Source organism: Carex rostrata, chromosome 19 (assembly GCF_964058835.1).
Source record: "Carex rostrata chromosome 19, lpCarRost1.2, whole genome shotgun sequence".
Classification (NCBI taxonomy): domain Eukaryota; kingdom Viridiplantae; phylum Streptophyta; class Magnoliopsida; order Poales; family Cyperaceae; genus Carex; species Carex rostrata.
The window spans coordinates 4,313,114-4,336,580 of record NC_135936.1 but is presented as its reverse complement, the minus strand read 5'-3'; the positions used below and the strand labels follow the sequence as shown (position 1 = coordinate 4,336,580).

Here is a 23,467-nt window from a genome sequence, read left to right as displayed (position 1 = left end):
TTCAAATCTTGGCAGAGGCTATTTAAAGCGAGGGATCTCTCCATTTTCGGATATACACATTTCATTCCAGATTGAGAGCTCAGAGAAAGAGAGAAAGAGAGCAAAGGAGCAAGGAGAGAAGAAGAAGGAAGAGGAAGAGGCGAAAATCGACGGATCAACCCCTTCTCCACTCCCGATCTTCGATCTAGTTCTATCATGCCTCTTTTTATCTCTTTATTTGTATTTCTGGACATATCTATGACTTGTGAGTAGTTGATCATTGTTTCTAGGGTTTGTAGATGGATTTTCTTGATTTGTGTTGCTTTTCTTGATTTGGATCTTGTATGAACTCTTTTGATTGTATTGATTGTGTATTTGCTTGTCTTGATTGCTTTGTCTTGCTGTGATTGCATGTGGTGTGTCTATAGTGGTAGATCAACCCTAACAAGGTCATGTGACCATTGCTTTCTCTCAACCAAACCAATCCCTTTAGGTAGACTTGTTCGAATTGAAGCCGAAAGGTTGAATTCTCCCCTAATTGACAGATTAGAGGATACCTTAGATCTCCAATCAATCAACTAGAGGATCTGGATCAAAACACGAGAGTTGAGGTTTAGAAACCCTAGAAGGTGAAGAATTGACTCCAAAACCTAGATCTTGAACCAACAAACGAGAGTTGAGGTTTAGGAACCTTAGGTATGGTCAATTGAACATTTCTCAAGAGTTTAATACAAGGTACCAGCAAGAAATGCATCAACTCGAACTTGTAAGCTCTGTTCTGGTAAATCAGTACGGGTTTTACAAGAGTGGTGCGGTCTACCCGTACCAAGCCCACACGGCTTGGTCGGGCCAGGTTGGTGCGGCCTAGCCGTACCAACTTGGTAAGACCCGTACCACTAGAGGCAAATCAGAGATGAAGTCTGAAACCCTTGAAACATCTTTTATCCTAAATCAAAACACAGCTTATACCTTTTCTTGCACAGTCACTATTCTATTGCATTGTTTGATTGCTTGAATTGATTCTTTAGGAAGATTAAATACCAAAACTCATTCTTTCTCACTTCTAGTCTTTAGTCAAGATAAGTAGGTTCTAGAAAAAGAAACCGTCCATGTGGATCGATACCCGATTATACTCCTCGATAGGGTTGTGCACTTGCAACCCTAATCGGAAGGTGTAACCGCGGTTTTAAAAGGTACGCTCCCAAGCGTACCGAAACTTGCGTTGCGCTTTCACGCGAACAAATTACTTTAGAAATAAAATTGACAAATATGTCCTTCTTCCTCCCCTTTCTCCTTCTTCTTCACCGTATACATTTTTTTTTGTTGCTCAAACAAAACGGGTCATGTCAGACCCCTTGTATTGTTAATTTAGAGCTCAAACCAAATACTTAATCTCAGTCGTTGCTTTGATTCAAAGGCGATTTGGCCTTGCATTTTGTCTGTAGTGCGAGATAAGGAGTCATCGTATCTAGTTGCTCTTGAAGAAGGGATGCGTTCTCTATTGCGAACATATTTTTGTTGTTCTGTTACTTAAAAATGCTGGTGAAGGAATATTATGGAAATGGTCCGACTGGTATTAAATTATTAGATCAGAGTTGACTTCTCATGATCTCCAGGATTTTATTTTTTATTTTTTGCGATATAATTATGTACAACAAAAAATTATATCGATTATGCCTTGATAAGAACTACTAACAGGAGCATTTCAATTCTAAAAGTAATAACTTATTTTGAAAATTTTCAAACCGCAAAGCAAGGAAGAATCTTTGGTCTGAAAAATTTGTCAGAAATTAATCTATAGAGCACTACTGATCATTCTTTAAATCAAAACAACGAAGAATGAGAAGACCGATCTGAGCCTTTGAATCAAAAGAACGACTGAGATCAAATATTTGATTTTAGCTCTAAAATTACAAGAGATCTGACATGGCCCTTGTCATTTGAGCAGCAAAAACAAAAAACATATACATATACAGTGAAGGAGAAGGACAAAGTTGAGGGAGAAGGGTATATTTGTCAATTTCATTTATAAAATAATGAAATAAAATGTTAAATAAAATAAAGGGGATAAAAGAAAAAAAAAATTAAGTTTGTATGGAGATATTGAATATTATGGTGTTTTAATGGAGATATTGGCTATTTTGAAAGTTTGTGTGGGCACACTAGAAATTTTCCCAAATTTAAATATACACTAGAACTACCTTTTGACAAAGCAACTCTTAGCAAGATAATTAATAATTATGCATTTATTGTCCAATCGACCGTTTTTTTTAGTTACCACCACAATAAATCATAATTAAATGAATACCACCTATTAATTCTGAATTCAAATTCCGCCACGTTCGCAGATTGAATCCACGCACGGATCCTGAACCCGTTCGTGTACTGGGCCTGCGGACCGACCCGCTCGCAGATTGGGCCTGCGCACCGACCCGTTCACATCCCTGATCTGCGCACGTATTTGGTTTAGGCTATATACGCAGCAGATCAGTTCTGTCTTCTATTTCTCCACTCATTCTTCACCAAGGCTGCTGCATAGGTGCGTTTTTTACCTTTTCATCCTTTTTAAAAAATATATATATATTTTTTAGTTTTTTTTAATTTAGTGCATTATTTTGTAATATTAGGTTCATTCAACCAATTATGATTGAGATTGCTTGTTATTTTGGTGGTGAAGTATTACAAGGACCAAATGACGCTTATTATAGCCACCAAATGTTCAATATCGGCTTAGGTTTGGATTTTAGAGGTTTAAATAAGGAAGTGTACCAACAACTTGGTATTGACCACCGTAATTATGAACTGGTAATTACCGCAAGGATCAATATTGGCCAAGGCAACCAAACCTGGTTCCAACAGAAACCGGTACAAGACGATAACAGTTGGGAATTATATATCCAAATGACAATGAATATGACTTTCAAGTTCCTAGAGTTATATGTGGTAGCCAACCCCAGACAAAACCCTAGATAGAACTCCAGACAGAATACCAGACAATTATTGCAGTTGACTCAGGGCTTGGGGCTCGAGCAATCTGTAACGGGTCCTAGCCGGGCCCCATCAGTAGCGGGTCCTAGTCGGGCCCCATGTGTAGCAGGCCCTAGTAGGGTCCAATCTGACAGGGGTCGATCTCAGATTCCATCCTCGTCCTCTAGTCGAGTCCAATCTGAAAGGGACCGATCTAAAACCCCTGAACGACTTTATTATGTTGACAATACGGACGAAGATCCTAAAGAAAGGGAGGCAGAGGCTAATTGGGATGATAATGGGGACAGTGGGATATTAGATCACAGTGATGAGGATACTGGTATTCATGTGCTTGGTAGACGGAAGTGGCCTATAGTGGGTCGTGGGGAAAGACATTTGTTTGAGCAATTTCATGACACATCAGGATTTGAAGAGGTCGATAGCTCTTTTTTTGCGACTTGTGAGGTATGTTTGTTAATTTATATTTATATTTAATTTAATTATTAAATTGTTGTTATTAAATTGATGTTGTTTAATTTTTTATGTTTCTTTTGTAAATTAAAAGCGAGAAAGACATAAATTGTCTGAGGGGATGACATATGACATCAATGATAAGATGAAAGATACAATTAACCACTGGTACATCAAACAAAATAGGGAGATAAAAAATACACATAGCAATACCATCAAGCTGAGGTACAAGTGTGTTAACGCCCGGTGCAGGTGGGCGTTGGTTGCGAGGGCTACAGGCTTTGGTAATACTTGGGCTATCACAAAGAATATGGCTAAGCACACATGTCACGCATCGGCATCCAGGTTAGATCATGCACAGTTGACGTCCGCTATGGTCGCCAACTGTGTAAAATTGTCATTGAAAAAAATGTTGATATTTCTATCCGGACAGTCGCTGACTTATGCGCTGAAAGGTACAAGGGCATCGTTCCAAAGTATAGCAAATTATGGTGTGGTAGAGAGTTACCAATTGCTCGGGCCTTTGGTAGTTGGGAGGGGTCTTACGGGCTGATTGTCCCTTTGTTGGAGGCAATAAAAAGGTCAAATCCAAGAACCTAATATAAAATTGTTTTAAAGCCAACCACTAAGCTAGGATATCATTTTTTTCATGAGAGCAGCATGGGCATGGGGACCATGTATTGCCGCAGTCGGTCACCTCAGACCCGTCATCAGTATCAATGCTTGTTTCTTATCTGGCAGATACAAAGGTAAGCTGTTAATTGTAACCGGATATGATGCAAAGAACCAATTAATCCCGTTAGCATTTGGACTGGTAGAGAACGAGGATTTTGAGAATTGGGGATGGTTCATGAAATGGGTGCGGGAGATTGTAATTGGGCGAAACAGATACATGTGTGTGGTATCTGACCGACACAAAGGCATAAAAAAGGTGTTTATTCAAGATGATTTGGGTTGGTGTGAAAAGAAAGGGGAGTGTGCTCACCGCTACTGCTCTCAACATGTGTTTGAGAATTTTGGAAAGCACACTAAGGATAAGGTAGCTTCCACTTTTGTCAAGGTTATGGTTAAAAAGAAGAAGAGAAGAAGATTGCAAGAAGGACTTGATGCAATCAGGAGGCGAAATCCTGCTTGGTTGGCTTATTTGGATACATGTGGCAAATATAATAAAAATGACGAGGAAGAACCGCCTAAGCCATGAAAGGTGTATCAAGCTATGGATGATGGATCTCGTTGGGAAATAATGACTAGCAACGATTCCGAATCGCTCAACCATGTCTTCAAAACTTCTCGCAGGTACCCTATTTTGTAATCCTCCTATTTTTTATTATCATTTTCTTCATTTAATTGTAATTTTTAATTCTCGTAGGTTACCAGTTGCTGCAATCACTGAGCAGACATTCTACAAGTGTGTCAGCTGGTTTGTTCAAAGAAGAGAGACGGTTGTGCAATTGCAAAAAGCAGGTCAGCTTTTTTCCACTCGCGTACATAAGAAGCTGGATAAGCACATTGAGAAGACTAAAAAATATCAACGCTTGCATACGGCCATCATGGAGAGTTTATGGTGACCTCACATGGTGAAAATATTGATTTTGACATGAAGAATGGCAGATGGGTGCACACGTCTAGCGACTGCAGGTACAAGGTAATTCTGAAGAACAACCATGAGGTGGAATGTATGTGCCAGAAGCCTCAGATGGTCGGAATACCATGTGTTCATGTGATGGCGGTGTGTCCTTCAAGGTAAAATTATGTTTTATTTAATTTAAAACTTTCATATTAGGGACGGTATTACTTACTAATGTGTTAACATTATAGGAATTTGAATCCAAATGACTTCGTCAATTATTATTACAACATTCAAACACTCATTGACACATGGAGTGGTGAATTTCATGTGTATGACAATCAATGTGATTGACCGGTGCACGAAGGAGATCTCTTAGTTCTCGAGCATAGGATGGTGAAGTTGGGTAGGAGACGGCATAACCGAATCCAAATGTGAATGGATGTATTGGAAGGACGATGAAGGGGTCACCGAACCAGTAGAGAAACTCTCGAGAGGAATGCGAGAAGAAGAATGAATGCGAGAGAAAATACGCAATAGGGTAAATTTTTTTTAAAAAAATGGCAAAAAACAGCTCTATTTTGACCAAGAACTAATACTGTTTTTTTAGATGTTGCTAAATCAATAATTTTGATGCATTAACAATTGTTTTAACATATATGTTTTCTCATTGCAGTTTCATCATTCAAGAGGTGATAGAACTTATGTTATTTTCTATTGCAATATAACTTATGTTAATTTTTATTGTAGTACAACTTATGTGTATTTTTATTGTAGTATAACTTATGTTTTTTTTAAGTCGAAGTGATTAGTTTAAATGATGTAGAACTCATGTTTTGTTCGAAGTCGAATTTTAAAAAATGCTGCATCAGTCGTAATCAAGGTTCTAAATAGCGTTTATAGCGGCATAGCGGGGAGACAAAAAAAAAACTTTAGCGAATAGCGCAGCTATAGCGGAAGCTATCATAAATAGCATTTTCTTATTTCAAAAATTATATTTTATATTTCTACTAATAGTAAACATGTCTCATCGAGAAAAAAAACACTAAATTGATTAAGAAGTTATAATATTTATATTGAAGTTCAATTTCTCACGGACAAGGTCCCTAGACATTGTTTTAATTTTTCATTTTTGGAAAACCCAACAATAATGCATAATACAAAATTTAATTGATATAGCGGTATAGCCCGCACATGTTCCATTATATTGATATAGTTTGATAAATTAAAAAAAGTTCATCTGGACATTAACGCCCATTAAAATTGCAAAATTATAAGCTCATGTAGCATAGCGGACCACTATTAGCGCTATAGCGGTCGTAGCTCGATTAGCGCAGTTTTACCCCGTAGCTTAGCTTTCTAGGTCCAAAACCGCTATAGCTAGCTATTTAGAATAACATGATATAAGAAATAACAGTCCAAACAGTACGAATAGCATAAAAGTCAACTAAATAACAGCCCAAACATGATAACTGACATCCTGGAGAGACACCGTAATCTCTCCAATGGGCAGATGGAATGTGTGTGTCTCCGACCGCCACCTCTCGACCAACGCAGATAGAAGAGCGACATCTGCGGCAATGGGGGTCAGCTGTGAGACATGCCACAGACCCAAACTCTTTAACGCGGGAGCGTATCAGTCGTCGTAGAGGATACTCATCTGATTGTTCCGCGTCGTCGTCAAGGTATGAGTCTGCATTCAATTTCAAAACAAACAAACATAACTTACATATTTTTATCTAAATGAAAATTAAAATTATTTGCATTTCTCAAAACATAAACTTACATATGCGTTTCTGATCTAGTGCTCCTCGAATTTATACCAGCAAAGAGGGCTGATACTCTCTTTCCTCATATTTGAAAATATGGTACGGGTCAGTGATAAATTCAACTGTAAATCATCTTGTGTACGGTTTTGATTGCTACCGTTGTTGACGCCATACTAACATCAAATTTATCAATTTTGTTAATTTTGGCCTCTATCGATAATTTCAAACAGTAAAAATCTAACAATAATACAAATATCTATGGTAATTCAATAATATATCACCGTTCTTGGATTAATCCGTAAAAAATCATACAATCTACGCTAATTCAGAAAAATAATTCCAAATTGGTGCATTTCTACTCTATTTTGGTCTAAATACAATAATGTAATAATAATAATAATATATTACAATTTTTGGACATTTCTAAATTTGTCGATTTCTAAATTCTAAATATAATTTCTAAATTCTAAATACAATTTACAATTCTAAATTTGTCTAAATACACAAATATTTTGGTACCCAACTAAACTAAATTAAACTACTATTTTGGTTTAATTTACAATATACTACTATTTAATAAAAAATGTACACAAATAATAGTATATTGTAAATTACACAAATATTTACAAATATACTACAATATATTATTTTGGTCTAATTTACACAAATATTTACAAAATTACAAAAAAAATTTGGTCTAATTTACAATATACTACTATTTTGGTACCCAATTAAACTAAACTACTTAATAAAACTAAACTAAACTAAACTAAACTACTTAAAAAAACTAAACTACTTAAAAAAAATTACCTTTTACTGTGCTCGGGTGCGCAGACAGACAGGGACGGCTCGGCTCAGAATGGTAAAAATGAGTGCGGAGCGCCTTTTATCCATATCTACCACGTTCACAGATTTAGGGTGCAAACGGGTCGGTGCGCCGACTCAATACGCACACGGGTCACGCGAGCGGGTCAGTTCGCAGACCCATTACGCGAACGGGTTGGCAATCCGTGTGCGGATTGAATCTGCGAACGTGACGGAATCTAAATTCAAAATTAATGGGTAGTATTCATTTAATTCTGATTTTTGAGGGTTGTAAGAAAAAAAAAACGGTCCAATCGATAAACCTATTGTGACAAAACTCGAGGCAACTTACAACAAAATAAGCTGGCTGGAGAAGCTAAATCTAAGTGTATTTACAATGACATCTCCCAAAAATACTAGTGTTAGACTAACAGTGCACAGTTAAATTACACGTATATCTCCATCTCCATTCTATTATTAAGCACGTTGGGTGTCCAATCCGCCAACGGCTACGATTGAAAGTTAAAATTTCAGATTTAATCTCAGCCATTCAATTACATAATATGTCTTTTTTGATTAAATGCATCTGAATAATGTGTAGAAGTCTAAATTTAACTAAAAATATACTCGCCACACGTACCGCCACATGATGCATTACAATTAAAATTAAATAAACTTTAAAATTTAGCAATATAATATATTTCCTTATTTCATTCATTCCTTATTTCTTCATCTCCAATTTAGCGATATAATTATGTTTTCTTATTTCTTTCATTCCTTATTTCTCTTCTATGTTTCTATAACTATTACCGTGAAAAATCTAGAAATATTATCAATTTTGTTTCTATACATATCAGGATATTTGATAACAAGTTATCTGGCTTTTAACGATTTTTTTTTGTTTCCTTGTTTCTCCTCTTCAGATATCTACATGCATATCTTGCATCTTTTATTTATATGAGAATACGTTGGCATATTCTTTTATTGTTAAATAATTATTTTTTATTAGTCTATTTTTCATAAAAATATGTTATTTTGTATGAAATTTTTTTTCTCTTATAATGTATTCCGTTGCAACGCAAGGGAATAATACTAGTTTACATATAATGAGCTAATGATCCTTCAAAGTTAGATTAGCAAGTATATAACTAAGCTGCTTTCCTTTAATTTTAACCTCTTGTGCGGCTGCATCTTCTCATAATGACATGCTGCCCCTCGCGGTAATTATATTTGGTCTATTGCGGCTGCTTCATAAATGAGTTGATCTGGTGATTGCAAATGAACATAAATAATGTTAATAGTTGATCAACTTAAAATTATAAAAAATTCGGAGCACAATTTTAACGATCAAGTTCTTTGCAATTCAAAGTACCAGTCAGATCCAATTGTGCTGTGAGCCTGTGAGCAAACCAGAAAATATTATTTTGTACGAGTACAATTCCAGAATATTACAACAGGATTGAGTGGATCCTCGAAACTAAGGTTCAGTAAACAGAAAAGTGGACCAAATTGCCCAATTAACAAAAAATATATTTATGATCAGCTCATATAAATTTGTAACCAAGCAAACAATCTTCTTGGCTTGATTTTAGTTAAATTGAGCATGATAAAGACACTAGAGTTAACATCCATCTCGTCAATGCTCAAAAAGTATCTTTTTAGACCACAATAAACCAACTGTAAGTATCTTCCAGATACAAAATGCAAACCTCAAAATATTGCAGTTGCATGTAAAACCTTATATGTTCTAAGCCACAGAAGAAAGAACCCATCAATAAACCACCGCTAGTTATTTTTTTCTTATTTGATCTAACAGACTACCACTCCAGTTACCCTTTTGTTATAAATGTACCCTTGAATGTTCTTATTTTGACCCACTAAACCCTATTTTGTGAGGAAAGTAGGTCTCGCCTACTCAAGAATTTTATTAATAATAGAAAAGGAGATTTACAAGGAGTTATGACCCACTAAACACTTTCAACTTGGTTATAGCTTCAGTGTCAGGTATGGTGATTTTGTAGGAGACCTTTAGAAAAATAATTAAAAAGGAGTTATTAAGTACCTATGCACAAATAACACAACAGACCAAACACTTACAATATTGTCGCACTTTTCAGTTCTGGCTGTTTTCCTTCAAGGGATGAAGAAATGCTGGTTGAAGGTAGAATACCCATCTCGTGATTACTATAATATACTGAACCACTTGAATAATCACTTGATATGCAATCTATTCGACGATTGTCTTCATTGTCTCTAAATTGCATAGAAGAATTAGTGTTGTTAGAACCTGATTTTCCACTTGATTCCTGATTATTAGGCGAGTACTGAACTGGGATTTCTCCATTCAGCATCTGAACCACTGATGACATGGGAGGTCGGTGGTTCGGATTCAATTTGGTACAAAGGAGGGAAATCTCTATCATTCTAAGGGCTTCTATTTCTGAGAAGCCTGAACCAAGTCGCCGGTCAACTAATTCTAGAAGGTTTCCTTGCTCTTTCAGTGTTTCAGCCTGAAAATGAGAAATAATAGTCAATTGATCTGATAGTCATAAAAAAGTATTACAATTTACAGCTGGCAAGGTTAGGTGGTACATAACAGGTACTTTATTCCAGAACAGAACCCACTGCTTTGTATAGTGAATTGCAGAAATTAGAATTACAAGCATCTATTTAGCTCAGACAGGTGAAATAATGAAAAATAGAGTACCTGCATTAAAATTACCATAACTTTTCTATATTGACAAGTGCCCTGTACAGGCAAAAGTTTCAATAGAAAAACCTCAATGAAGCATAAAAAGGTTAAAATTGGCATAAAGCTAAATGCATCAGAACTAAGCTCATGAAGTTCTGCAAGAGGTGCATCTGTCAGCATAGGGTAACAAAGAAGCATCAATACCAAGCATCCTTAGCTATGGACATTGATGCACATTAAACTGTTTCGCAGATGTAATTCTGCACTAGTAAGCATTTTAAATGTTCAAAAATGTGAAATAAAAGTTCAGCAAGGTTACATGTGTACAAATTTGTAAAACTTACCCAATCAAGAAGATGAAGGAACTCATCATTTGGCATACAACTAGTGTTGTTTTGGCCACTTACTATCTCAAGAGTGACGACTCCGAAGGCGTATACATCAGCTTTGTACGTCAATGATCCTCTTGTTGCATATTCAGGTGCCATATAACCCCTGGATATTCAGACAATATTGTACCTAGATATGTTAACTCAATGAGAAACAGAGAGAGGGAGAGAGAGAGAGAGGAGAGGCCCCTGCCCAGATTTCAGAAAAAAAAGGAGAGAGAGAGAGAGAGACTTACACAGTGCCAGCAACGCGGGTGCTGATGTGCCCACCAGAGTCATCAGTGAGTTTTGCAAGGCCGAAGTCTGATATTTTCGGGTTCAAATTTTTGTCCAAAAGGATATTGGTTGGTTTTATATCTCGGTGCACTATTCTTAGGGTTGATTCTTCGTGGAGATATGCAAGTCCTCTTGCTATCCCTATGCAAATGTTATATCTAATACTCCAGTCTAATTTCAACTGGTGTTCAACTTGACCTAACCACAAGAAAGAGATATTTTAATGAGAAGTAATAGACATATCTGAAGACAGTATAAGATTTTAGGGAAGGATCACTTGTTGGTTGATTGATTCCAATAGGTGCCACCACCAAGTGTCATGATTAATGCCACAACTCAACATTCAATGGAAACACCTATGCTGCTCATAACCGGTACAGTAAAATAACTCGGCAATGAGATTTTTTTATTCCAATTTATCACATCAGCCCAAACGTCAACCACACCGCAAGTATTCAAACTAAACAAATAATTTTTAAGAATGCTTAAATGCACAATTGTACTCTTACCAAATAAGGCCCGGCCGAGGCTATTATTTTCCATGAATTCATAAATTAGCAGGAGCTGATTTCCTTCCATGCAACAACCAAAGAGTCTGACAAGATTTGGATGCCTCAGAGTTGAAATAATCCCGATTTCATTCAAAAATTCTCGGTTTCCTTGTCTTGACTTAGCAGAGAGCTGCTTGACAGCTACTGTTGTGCCGTCAGTCAAAACTCCCTACAAAATGTACCGATTTAGGCCAAATATTCTTCTCTCTTTATATTTTCTAATAGTACAAGTTTACTACAAGTATGTGCAAGCTAGTACAGCTAAATTCCTTTGGTTTGGCTTCTATTGGATATTTTGGGAGTTCAATTAAACATGCAGAGCTGAGCTATTTAGAATTGATTTTGAATATGGACATCCAGCTGGAAGTAAAAAGCAAGTCAGAACTTGCTACTTTTCCAACTTCTACAGTGTAACCAAGATTCATGTAAAGTATTTAAATAATTCTTAAAGCACGTCGAAATTAGGAGAGAATAAGATTCAAAACTAGAAGAGAATAAGAATGCGAACAAACTCGCTCATGCTTTATTGACTACCTGATAACACATGTTTGCCACTAGAATTAGAAACCACAAGACTAACTTAGATGTTGTTACCTTGTAAACGGGTCCAAACCCGCCTTCACCAATTTTATTGGAGGGATCAAAATTCCTGGTGGCATCTTCTAGTTCTTTCAAGATGAATAGATAGTGTGCACGCGCTTGTACCTCTGAAGTATTTATGTCATGGAAAATATAGCTTGATTTATCTAGATCTCGTGGGATAGAAGCCAGGTTTTTTATATTAGAACCACTTTGGTTAGGAACTTAATAGGTTAACAACAATAAAACAGTCACATTGTGATACTTGAAGGCTAGCAATGTCCTTTTCTCTTTTTTATGTTCTTTCATTTTTTGGTTTTGAGGGGTTATGCTTTCAGAGTCCTAATATTTTTTTTCCCTTGGCTCTTTTGTGGCCCTAGTCAACCTTCATACAAACCATATATTCCAAGCTGTTTAACTATAGTTATGTGAGACTTTGTTATTTTTTTAAGGTCTATGTGAGACTATTTGTTAAGTTGTATGAAAGAGGTGTCAAATATATATAACAAAATCAACTTAGCTCAAATAAAGTTTGGAAAATGTACTCACCATTTAATTTAAAATGCACTTTAGGACAGCAGCCTTTGATATACAATATCCAGGAGATAAGCACGGCGGCAAAAAAACATGCCACAACTGCAATAATCAATCCTGTAGAGACAATATGGTCGTTCTTTGGGTGTTCGTCTAAAAAAAAGAAACAAGAAAAAAGAGGAAATACTGTAAATTGTGTTTCCTTGTTTTCATTATTAGTTGGCTAGCACATGGAAAGCATTTGCATTGAGAGAAACGTGTATGAATGATAGAAATAAGATAAATTTGGGTGGGGTATAGAGAGACAAGTTCAACACAAAGTTCTCAAATTTCTCATGTCATTTTTCTCTCTCACTCGTACAAAATGACTCTCTCATATATAAGTAGACCTAAGATAAATTTGAAATTTCCAACAAAACATGGAATGTCCATTCCACCCACTTTTTCCTAAGCAACACATTGAATTCCAAATTTCAGTTTTTTTTTTTCAAGTTCCAAAAAACCTTTAAGATTCCCTTCATAATTACTGTTTTGTTCATACATCTTCCAAATAATTAAGTTTATAATTTAACATGGAATAGCTCCTTATATGTTTTGACAAACAAACACTTGAGTCATTTTACAAATATACCTTTCTCTCTGGGCTTTTTACCATCTCCACTTGTATATTATTTATATCTATAATATCCCGGAAACCAATAAAATGAGAATTGGAAATGTTGTGCATACCAATATAAAGAACTTGAATACCAGAAAATCTTCAAAATAAAATAGAAAATACTATAATCTTACTCTCAATAGAAATGGCAGAGATAAGAGGCCCATAAAAGCCCCGATCAGGGATGGCAGTGGTACCCTTTCCAGCCCAATAAAAGTGAATTTCTAGGGTATTATCTGTCACTTGAGTGCTGAAATTCTGCACAATTGCACGACCAGCACCCCTGGCCTTATCTGCTATGTTGAAGTCCTCTAATACTTTCACACCCTGCATCAAGGGGTCTTTTAGTAATTTACATGACATTCGAGGTCATTTCATATTATGTTTCGTGAAAGAGTGATATGTATTTCCACAGAGTTCTGTGCTGGAACTTCCACAATTAGGCACCAAAAGGCAAAAAAAAGTCCCTATAATATGAGATAAGGTAAAGGCGGGTTGCTATTGGCCTGGTGTAAACCTATAGAAGCGGCTAATGACCTGGCAAATAAAGAGAATTAGTACTAGCATCCTACATTAAATTCAAGTTTCAAAAGAAGCACATGATTTTTTCTTTTGTTCCTGGATAAAACAGAAAAGAAATCAAGTTATAACAGGAAATTTGAAAAGTCTCTGCAGCACAAAAAGTTTCAGAAAAAAAACCCTCTTTATCATTATATACAATAAGATCCTTATTTCAGTAAAAAAAAAAAAATTAAAGAAAAATGGTACAAGGTTTATCAATCTCAACAAAGCCTTATAGAACCAAATTAAAATTTTCAGCAGGTAACAACAAAATTACCTGAATAAAAACATCAAAGACACGCTTCCCATTGCTCAAGAAGGTTTTATCATCTGTGAACAATATCTCAGCAAAGTGAAGCATCACCCTGTAATCACCATTCTTCAAACAGAGTCCATAATATTTTAGAGACAATGGAGAGAGGCGAGCTTCAGTATATAGCTCTGGATGTGGCACATTTAAAAGCTTTGATGTGTTATATTGAATGTAGTTAGCATCTTCATTCCCGACAAAGTCCCCTGTGCTGCTGTAGGCCCACTTGTCAGATGCTGATTCAAAAGACGAGGTGCCTATCTGGATTGTATCATCCTCATACTCATTGCCGTCGATAGTTACACTTTTGCCCCCACAGTTTATAAATAAGGAGTTATCTGGTTACAATGAACAAGTTAAGAACTGGAAAACAGATGAGAATTGAACCAGTCAAAGAAATACTTTGATCTGTGTAAAAGATTCTTAGACGCATGCAACAAAACTTTTATGCACAAGAAAGAGTAAGCTGACACAAATAGGTATCACTTGGAAAGGGAAGTATGCTATAATAACAATAAGAAACAATTGACAAAACAACAGAGGTAACTGTGGAAGTCAACTTACATTTTGCTTTGTGGATGCATGGGAGGTTCTTTCGCAAGCATGATGGAGTTCTGGAGAAAAAAATAATATTTTAAAAAACTAATTTGGTTTCAGAAACTTACTTTTGAAGCCAATTGTTGGTATTTGTATGTTTAGTAGCTTTGTTAGGGTTCTTATGATAAAATGACAATATAGAGAAGTCTAAGGATTTGGTTGTAAATTGTAAGCTCTATGTAAGTCTAAAGGCCCTCTAATAAAATACAATTCATTTTGGCTGAAATTCTACATGGTATCAGAGCTTTAAAAATCTAACACTAACCCTAGGCGCCACAGTAACCGTAACCGTACTGCTACAGTAACATCCGCTACAGTACCGCCACTCTCTTTTCCGGCCGCCTCTTCTTCTCTCTAGCCGAGTCCTCTCTTTTCTCTAGGCCGGCCACCACCTAGTTTGTGTTTTTGTGTTGCTTAGGCCGGCGTGGGAGACCTATACCACACGATACCCGAGAAGCGGGTTTAGATCGTGTTTTGATTGGGTTTTGAACTCGAATCTTGATGAGATAGATCAAGATCGGGTCAAGAAGAAGAAGAAGATGATGGAGGTGATGTGGATCTAGATCTTGAGAGTGCAAGATCGGGTCTAGGGAAGAAGTAGAAGGGATCCGGACTTAGAACAGTGTGTGAGAAGTCTATCTGAGTCGGATCAATGGAGACAGCAAAAGGAAAGGGGAGTGACAGTGTTAGCACAAATCTGTTAGCCGAGGCTATGTCAAAGCTGAGCCTTGATGAGGTCGCGATCCTCATGTGAGCATTCAGTATGTCAGCTAGTGAGAGCAAGTCGAAGCTGCAGAAGGTTGAGCTGTCACCTATCGATAAGAAACTCGATGGGCCAGCTACGTATTTGAGTTGATCACATCGGGTGAAGCACATTCTAGAAGGGAAGGAACTAGAGGGGTACTTGACTGAGAATGAGAGTCGAATTAGGCTACAAGGCGAGGCAACAGGACTTCCATGTGTGAAGTCAGCACTAGCGATCTCCAACTCAGGTAACACAGGGTTCAGGAGCGAGACTCGACAGTGCTACAACTGCGGTGAGGTAGGTCACCTGAAACAGGCTTGCCCTAAGCCACCTAAGGAGCGAGATGCATGTGGGAGGGGGTAGTCTGGAGGCCGTGGTGGTAGGAGAGGTGGAAGAGGAGGCTACCGGGCAAATCAAATGGTAGCAGAGGGCGAGAGTGAGAAGACTACGGTCTTTACCGGTGAGGATCACGAGCTTCTGGAGATACTGAAGAGGAAGCAAAAAGCAGCAAGTAATGGGAATCAAAGGAAGTATGTCCTAGACTTGCTTACAGAAACGGGCATGTTGGGGTGCAGGCCTGTAGTTTCTCCAATCGATCAGAAGTTCAAGTTGAGTGCAGAGGCTGGAGAGCCAGTTGATCGTGAGAGATACCAGAGATTGATAAGCAAGTTGATATATCTGAGTCACACTCGTCCCGACATATCATTTGTAGTGAGCGTGGTGAGCCGCTACATGCATGACCCTAGGAAGGGCCACATGAATGCAGTGTACTAGATTCTAAGGTATCTGAAGAGTGCACCAGGAAAGGGATTGATTAAAGAATGGTTATGTTGACATTGAGGGCTATTGCGATTCTGACTGGGCGAGTTGTGCAGATGACAAGAGGTCTACACCGGGTTTTGTATATTTGTAGGGGGCAACTTGGTCTCATGAAAGAGCAAAAAACAGTCAGTAGTGGCGAAGTCGACTGCTGAGGCAGAATACAAGGCTATGGTCTTAGGGTCGCTGAGATGCTTTGACTGAAAGCTCTGTTGGTAGAGCTAAAAATGGACCGAGGGGCCCAAATGAAGCTCTGGTACGACAACAAGTTGGCCATAAGCATAGCCAACAATCCAGTGCAGCATGATCGGACCAAGAATGTGGAGATAGACCGGTTCTTTATTAAAGGGAAGTTGAGCAGCGGACTACTAGATCTGGGTCATATTGCTACTGGAGAGCAAGTTGCAGAATGTCTCACAAAGGGACTCAGTTCGATAGATTTAGCTAGACTTTGTGACAAGATGGACTTGATTGAAATCTTTCGCCCATCTTGAGGGGGAGTGTTGTTATTTGTGTGTTTAGTAGCTTTTTTAGAGTCCTTATGATAAAAAGACAATATAGAGAAGTTTAGGGACTTGGTTGTAAGTTGTAAGCTTTATATAAGTCTAAAGGCTCTCTAATAAAATACAATTCATTTTGGCTGAAATTCTACTCCAATGTATTACTCGGAAATCACCAAATTATTACTAAAATCATTAATGCAATAATTTATTAAACCAGCAAACCAATGAGAATAAGTAGGTAACAAAGAGCAACAAAGTACGAATATCAATAATGTGTAAGATTAATACTGAAAACTTACATGCTGTTATTTAGAGAAGAGAAAGTGGACACCATATTCCTGTTTAAAAATTAAAAGAACAAATATTTAACTACAAGTAAAGTCTACAGAGAAAATAGTTAAATCCAAAATGCATGTAAGAAATCCAGAAGCCTGATGCTTACACATTTCCTTGCTGACAAGCTGTTGGGGGATTACCAGTGAAGTTATTGTATGATATGTCCCTGGATTAGTGAATTTATTAAGTTTTGTGAACAAGCTTAAATAAGTATAAGTAGTTAAGAAAGACTATTAATTTAGTTGAACCCTTTTGTGGGTTTCCCTATCTGAATGCTTTAGGCCCAATCAAACAATGAGCAAAGAAAAATGAATATAAAAGTGCTGTACTGGTCCATAAGTCAGTTTAGGTTTTGTATCAACATAAAAAAATCTAGACATGCTGCAATAGAGAGAACACACATGTTAACTTTGTTGCTAACTTTATTTCTCAGCATCCAAGGAGGTATATCTCCAGTAAACATATTACCGGTTAGATACCTACCAAATAAATAAAGAAAATTGTCACGAAGGCATATGCCAGAGTAGAGTTCCAAATATTACAATTTGATATAGTGCAAAAGATAAAATGAAAAATCAATCTCACAGAAATAAATCTCTCACAAATATTGAAGTGTATATAGCTGTTCGAAATTAGCTGGTATACGTCCAGTCAGCTCGTTGAAGCTTAGGTCCCTGAAAGTTATTAAATCCATCTATTAAGAAACAGCAACTTTAGATGTGCTAAAAGTGAGCCCTCTGATATGTTAGGCGAAATAGATGAGCAGAAGAAAAATTAGAGAAACAATTTAAATTAGGAAAAAAAAGAAGAACAAATTGAGAAAGAAAAAGAAAGATAATGGAATGGTGGCTTACAGAACTACAAGATACATCATCTGGCCAAGATAAGGAGGGATTTCTCCGTGTATCGAGCAATTCCTTAAAACACTAAATCAATTATGATTATAAATTTTAAGTTTTGAAATGATGACAAGGAGAAGACAGTCGTTCAAAAGCTATGAAATTAAGTAAGATTATCTCACAGCTCTGTCAGGTGGTTAGCATTTTCCAATGGTGGAAATGTTGTCTTTGGCCCAGCCAGGTCAACGATCCTCCTGTAAAATAATAAAAGAAGGAACTTATGTAAACCTCAGAAAATAGTTCATACGTGCTAAAAGGAGACACAATTCTGTTCGGAAGATCAGGATTTTAATAAAAAAAAAATGTAAGAGAAGAAGTAGAAAATACAGTTCAGTTAAATTCATCAGCATAGAAATGCTACTTGGGATGGGTCCAATCATGGAAGTTCCTTGCATATCCCTGAAGATTTTGATTTTACACAAGCATAAGAGTTCAGTTTACAAAAATTGTAAAATAGCACATTCAATGTATCCATATACTAAGCATCCATTGACTCTGAACTCTGCAGAGTAGCAGAAGAATCCCCAAGACACTAACAGATAATAAAATGAAATTATTGAAGTTTCACTTGTATCAAAACTTACTATGGTTATATATTATCAGTACATGAGTTCACTCCAGGACAGCACATGGATCAGTATTTTGTATGGTTTGTGCTAGATGGTTATCAACATTGTTTTACTTTGAAGAGATACAGAAATGATGAATTGTGAATATCTTTACAAGGTTAATATGTGATTTGATGGTTCCAAAACCACAAGTATTGTCCTTTTTTGACATTTAAAAACAAAATACTTACATTCGGTTGACTGATCTCCAATTTTGAATGAGATCAGGGATCTTTCCAGAAATGCCAGTCCCATCTATCCTACTATATATACATGAAAAAGGTATGTTTTTATCAGGTGAATAATGTGTGTGTTTGTGTGTGTGTGTCTATATATATAACCATAAAAGAATGTAAAAGTGTGAAACACAATAACCAAATACATACAAATCGGTGAAGTTAGTGAGCTTGGAAAATGTAGAAGGCAACTCGCCTGTGATGTTATTCGCAGTGATGAAACTGGAAGGGAAGAAGTATAAATCCAAAGATGAAAGTTATGTTTGCATACTATAGGAAAGCTGGAAGAAGAATACAGATTTGAGGTTGATAAAAGGAAGAAGATTAGAAGGGCCTCACAATCTCTGTAAGGATAATATGTTTCCAATCTCATGAGGGATAGTGCCTTCAAAACGGTTGTTTTCCAACTGCCTGAAAATTCGAAATACTGGAAGTTATATTTTTGCCCTTTCAAGTTCATAAACATCAATAGGGGATTGTTTTTCATTAAGATGTTATGGCACAAGATACTTTAAAATAGATATACTTTTGACATAACAATTGTTCAACGTTATGCATTAAAATCTAGCTTTGCTCGCACTTATGTATGTGTAATAAAATTGTTCTGAGAAATATAACTGACAAAGATTTAAGTGCAGGCATGCTCCCAAGCTCCTTCGGTATATGTCCAGACAACTGATTCACTTGGAGGGACCTATTTGTAATTTTCACATTTTTGTAGTTAGAAAAATTTAAAAGAAAAATGAGCATTTGAGATGGTCATATTCAATGAGACATGAAAGGGGAATGAGTACTTACAAATTAAACAGGGGAAGGCTGGACCACACTGACGGGATCGTACCACTCAAACAATTTCGAGATAAATCGCTGTAAAATGATTTTTTTTTTTGTTCTTAAGCCATTAAAGAGTACCATCTGGTAAGCATAGCCCAATGATCTGATAATTGTTGAAATGGTACCAGCATAACTCTAAGTTTACACCAAGTCAGAGACTCAAAACTGTGAGGTAATAAGTGTAGCCCTACCAACTAAGTGGTACTGTAAAATAGCAATGTGTAAAAACAGCTGCTATTGTAGAAATCTTCTAGAGCTTAACTACTGCTCAACTACTAATCTAATAAATAGATATCCTTAAGCACCGAAAAATGACAAGAAAACCCAAAATCAAAGATCAAATTGAGATTTGGCCAACAGTCATTAGGGCTAGTACTGGACACGACCAGAAGGGTACCAAGAATATATGTGATAGTGAAGTGATTGCATACAGATATTTCAGATATGTAAGATTCGCGATTTCTTCAGGCAGCACTCCAGTTAGGTTCTGACGTTTAAGCTGTCTAAATGGCATACAATATTACAATATAAAAGAATATCATAATATTAGGTCGCTGATGTAGGAATATTTCAGAAAGAGCTACCAAAGTGGCAAATTGTAGGTTTGATGGCACATCAAACCTGACTAGCAGCATTGGTTAACAATATGTGCTCACTGTTACTTGCATATGCTTACTTTGAGCAAAACTAGGGTGTGATGTGCTCACCAAGAGGTGTTGGTGAACACACCTCCAAAAGATTATCGGATTAGCTTCAAACGATGAATTCAAACAGTTGAAATCCATCTACTTTGTGAGTGATGTCTGTACATGTAAAAATTTTAAAGTTTTGAATTCATTTAGCACATGGTCAAGCGGTAAAAAAAATGAACATTTTATAAGTTATTTTTAAAATTGTTTTATGTATTCATTTTTCATCATTTTTTTGACCGCTTGACCATGTACTAAATAAACTTTAAATTTTAAAATTTTTGCATGTATATGCATCACTCACGAAGTACATGAATTTCAAGGGTTTGGATTCGTAGTTTGAAGTCAATCCAATAGTCTTTTAGGGTGTGATATGCTCACCAACCCCTCTTGGTGAGCACATCACACCCTAGTTTTGCTCGGTTACTTTTACGTTCTCTAGGTATATCTTTTGCAAATATAACAAGAGAAGTAAAGTTCCTTGTATTTACAATTTCGGTCCCATTGAACTTTGCAAATAACTAAATTGAAACTAATAACAATGTAAGCCCAAATGGTTTCAAAACCAGTATAGGTTTCACACTCACTGGTACAAACCAGTATTTGACCTGAACACCCAAGCAGTGGAATCAATATGTACCCGCTACAACATAGTTTTCTTAACTATAGACAGATTGGCTTAACATCTACCTAGAAAATAGTTCTCTCCGTAATACAACATATTCACATAAAAGAAAGAGTGATAAAAATAAAATAAAAAATGATTATCTAAAGAAGAGAGGCGTGGACTTACAAGCTGGTTACATGGCAAGTGGAATTGTTATCGAAGGTACAATCACAGGTCACATTACTTATACTTGTTTTAGATCCATAAGTCCCATTGATCCAGCCATTGGTGCCATTGCATGGATTCACACTAAAGTCCCAGTCTGTTTTATTCAACTTCTTCCCTATTGCCTTCAGAGCTTCCACTAAATAATTTCAAAGGAGGAATAATAAATAGAGGAAATTGGGTTCGTCAACTTGATAAATCACTGGACACCTCCAATTCTTATTTACACCGCCATAAAAATACATAAAGTTATGGGCAAGCTATCTTTCTAAGTTTTTTATGTTTGACAATTAACATTTCCAATTTATTATAAACGCTTCATGCAAATATAATGATGGATATAGTCATATAGAATGTTTATTATGAAAATTATAAACTGGACTCCTCAATTTTTGAAGTTCCACGCTCCACTACTCTCATTATCACAATAATCCAAACGGAAACAAAGAAAATAGAAGGGCCAATCTTTCATTTCAAATAGGGTAAAAAAAAAATTGACAAGTAGAGTTACCTTCTTGTTTGGGAAGAGACTGAGCTTGAGATCTTATACAAGCGAAAGAAGTGAAGCTAAGCAAGATCAGGAGAAAATAATGGTAATCATTATGGGAAGATTTTTGCAATGTCATCTTCATTTTTCCCTCTTGTTCGTCTTTTCTTCTCCAGCGCAAGTGGATAAACTCCCCAGTATCCCACTGTATCAATATCTGAATTGTCAAATTCGGTGTATTCTTTGGATATTTTTATTGGTTGAAGGCGACTGAACTGCGATCGGTGTAGATTCGATGCCCATCGCACCTTCCGACCGAATTTTTTATTAATAGAAATTAAATAAATTAAATATTTAAAAAGAAAAATGATTTTGAATTTTCTCGGAAACTAGGTAGAACGGGTTAGTTAAGTCCGTCCCACCGGACGGGTTTAATCACCCCGTCCGCGCTAATCACCCCGTCCGATAATCACCCTGTTAACGACGAAGAAAAAAAAAAACAAAAAACCAAACTCCGGACGGTTCTACATAACCCGTCCCGGGTCCGAAAAAAAAATAAAAACAAAACTCCGGACGGTTTAACATAACCCGTCCCGAATTCGAAAAAAAAAAAAAAAAAGGCGGACGTTTCTACACAACCCGTCCCGGGTTTAAAAAAAAAAAAAAAAAGTCGGACGGGATTACTTAACCCGTCCGGGCACCCTATATCATCAACCGCAGATTAAAATAGTCATATTCACCTCATTCTACAAAAATCAGTAATACCGATTGAAGACTCAACGGGTAGAACTCAGATAGAAAGAAACAGAAGCTAAGATAAAAGCAGAGGTTATTGTCAGTGTGAAGCGAATTTTAAACAGGTAACTCTTTAATTATATTTTTTTGCTTTGTTATTTGATAACTATTGTAGAATATTTTAATTAATATCAACCGTATTTTTAGCATCAAATATATTTCAATAGATAAATTTTGTTGTATATGACTAAAATGTTATCAAATTTAATTTGTTTTTATGTAGTTATTGAAATTTATATTTGTTCAATTAAATGATTTTGTTGTTTTCTGCTGTGTCATTTAGTAATTATCGTAGAATAATTTAATTAATATTAGTTTTTATTATTGTAATAATAATAATATGTGATTTATTCATTTTTGTGTAGGTTAATTTATAAAAATAATTAATCATGTTGATGCTGAGGATTTATTTTGGTGGTGAAATACGACACGGTCGTAAAGGAGTAGAGTACAGTATTAGTCCTCAATTCTCATTGAGTGTGACTGATGAACACGGTTGGTATGATGTGAAAGGTGAAATTTATCGCCAACTTGGATATTCCGAGAATGAGTATAACCTAAAAGCACATGCACGGGTTAATGTTGGTACAACAACCCGACGTTATTATGAGAAAATTGAAATCGTGTGCGATCAGAGTTGGAGAGGTATTTATATCCAAAGTATGCGTGCCCAAACACAGTATACTTTTCTTGATTTATACATTGAGTTGGTTCCTATCATCGGTGAAATACAACCGCAGTTATTTGTTAATAGTATGGTACCAGAACCAAATCCAGAACCTCGACAGGCCCAACATAGTGATAACTATGCGGGTCCCAATTTCTTCGAACCCTATCAGACACAACAAACACCGAGGCAAGACCTTCAACAGACCCAATATAGTGGTAACTATGCGGGTCCCAGTTTCTTCGAACCCTATCCAACACAACAAACACCGAGGCGAGACCTTTATCTACATCCTTATCCCAATATGAACGAG

General features: G+C 36.4%; 2 protein-coding genes and 1 long non-coding RNA gene across 12 annotated transcripts in view; 1 reads left to right on the top strand and 2 right to left on the bottom strand.

Annotated features, from left to right (window-relative positions):
- Window positions 1-8,724: 8,724 nt before the first annotated feature.
- Window positions 8,725-21,900, bottom strand: LOC144571490 (putative LRR receptor-like serine/threonine-protein kinase At1g53430). Of its 7 annotated transcripts, none has more exons than XM_078320789.1 (25): window positions 21,717-21,900; window positions 21,167-21,344; window positions 20,116-20,187; window positions 19,649-19,717; window positions 19,473-19,544; window positions 19,190-19,261; window positions 19,001-19,072; window positions 18,806-18,877; window positions 18,334-18,405; window positions 18,129-18,200; window positions 17,962-18,033; window positions 17,710-17,781; window positions 17,509-17,586; window positions 17,214-17,273; window positions 17,071-17,109; window positions 14,672-14,721; window positions 14,075-14,445; window positions 13,371-13,563; window positions 12,594-12,731; window positions 12,060-12,211; window positions 11,424-11,634; window positions 10,875-11,112; window positions 10,594-10,744; window positions 9,655-10,067; window positions 8,725-8,822 (listed from the first exon to the last, which is right to left on the bottom strand). In XM_078320789.1, the coding sequence occupies exons 1-25, from the start codon at window positions 21,835-21,837 to the stop codon at window positions 8,807-8,809; spliced, it is 3,126 nt and encodes a 1,041-aa protein (XP_078176915.1). In that variant the 5' UTR covers window positions 21,838-21,900; the 3' UTR covers window positions 8,725-8,806. The 7 variants fall into 7 exon arrangements, with proteins under 7 accessions (XP_078176915.1, XP_078176917.1, XP_078176919.1 ...); XM_078320791.1 differs by having other exon boundaries at window positions 12,060-12,172; XM_078320793.1 differs by having other exon boundaries at window positions 20,116-20,183; window positions 21,717-21,879.
- Window positions 8,725-23,467, bottom strand: part of LOC144571491 (putative LRR receptor-like serine/threonine-protein kinase At1g53440) — a 36,177-nt gene continuing 21,434 nt past the window's right edge. For all 4 annotated transcript variants that reach the window (XM_078320795.1, XM_078320796.1, XM_078320798.1 and 1 more), the window contains exon 25: window positions 8,725-8,822. The gene's annotated coding sequence lies outside the window, so the exon portion shown is untranslated. The remainder of the gene's footprint in view (window positions 8,823-23,467) is intronic.
- On the top strand, window positions 12,205-12,556 carry LOC144571492 (uncharacterized). Its single transcript, XR_013517525.1, has 2 exons — window positions 12,205-12,324; window positions 12,385-12,556. It is a non-coding gene; the product is annotated as an uncharacterized LOC144571492 (long non-coding RNA).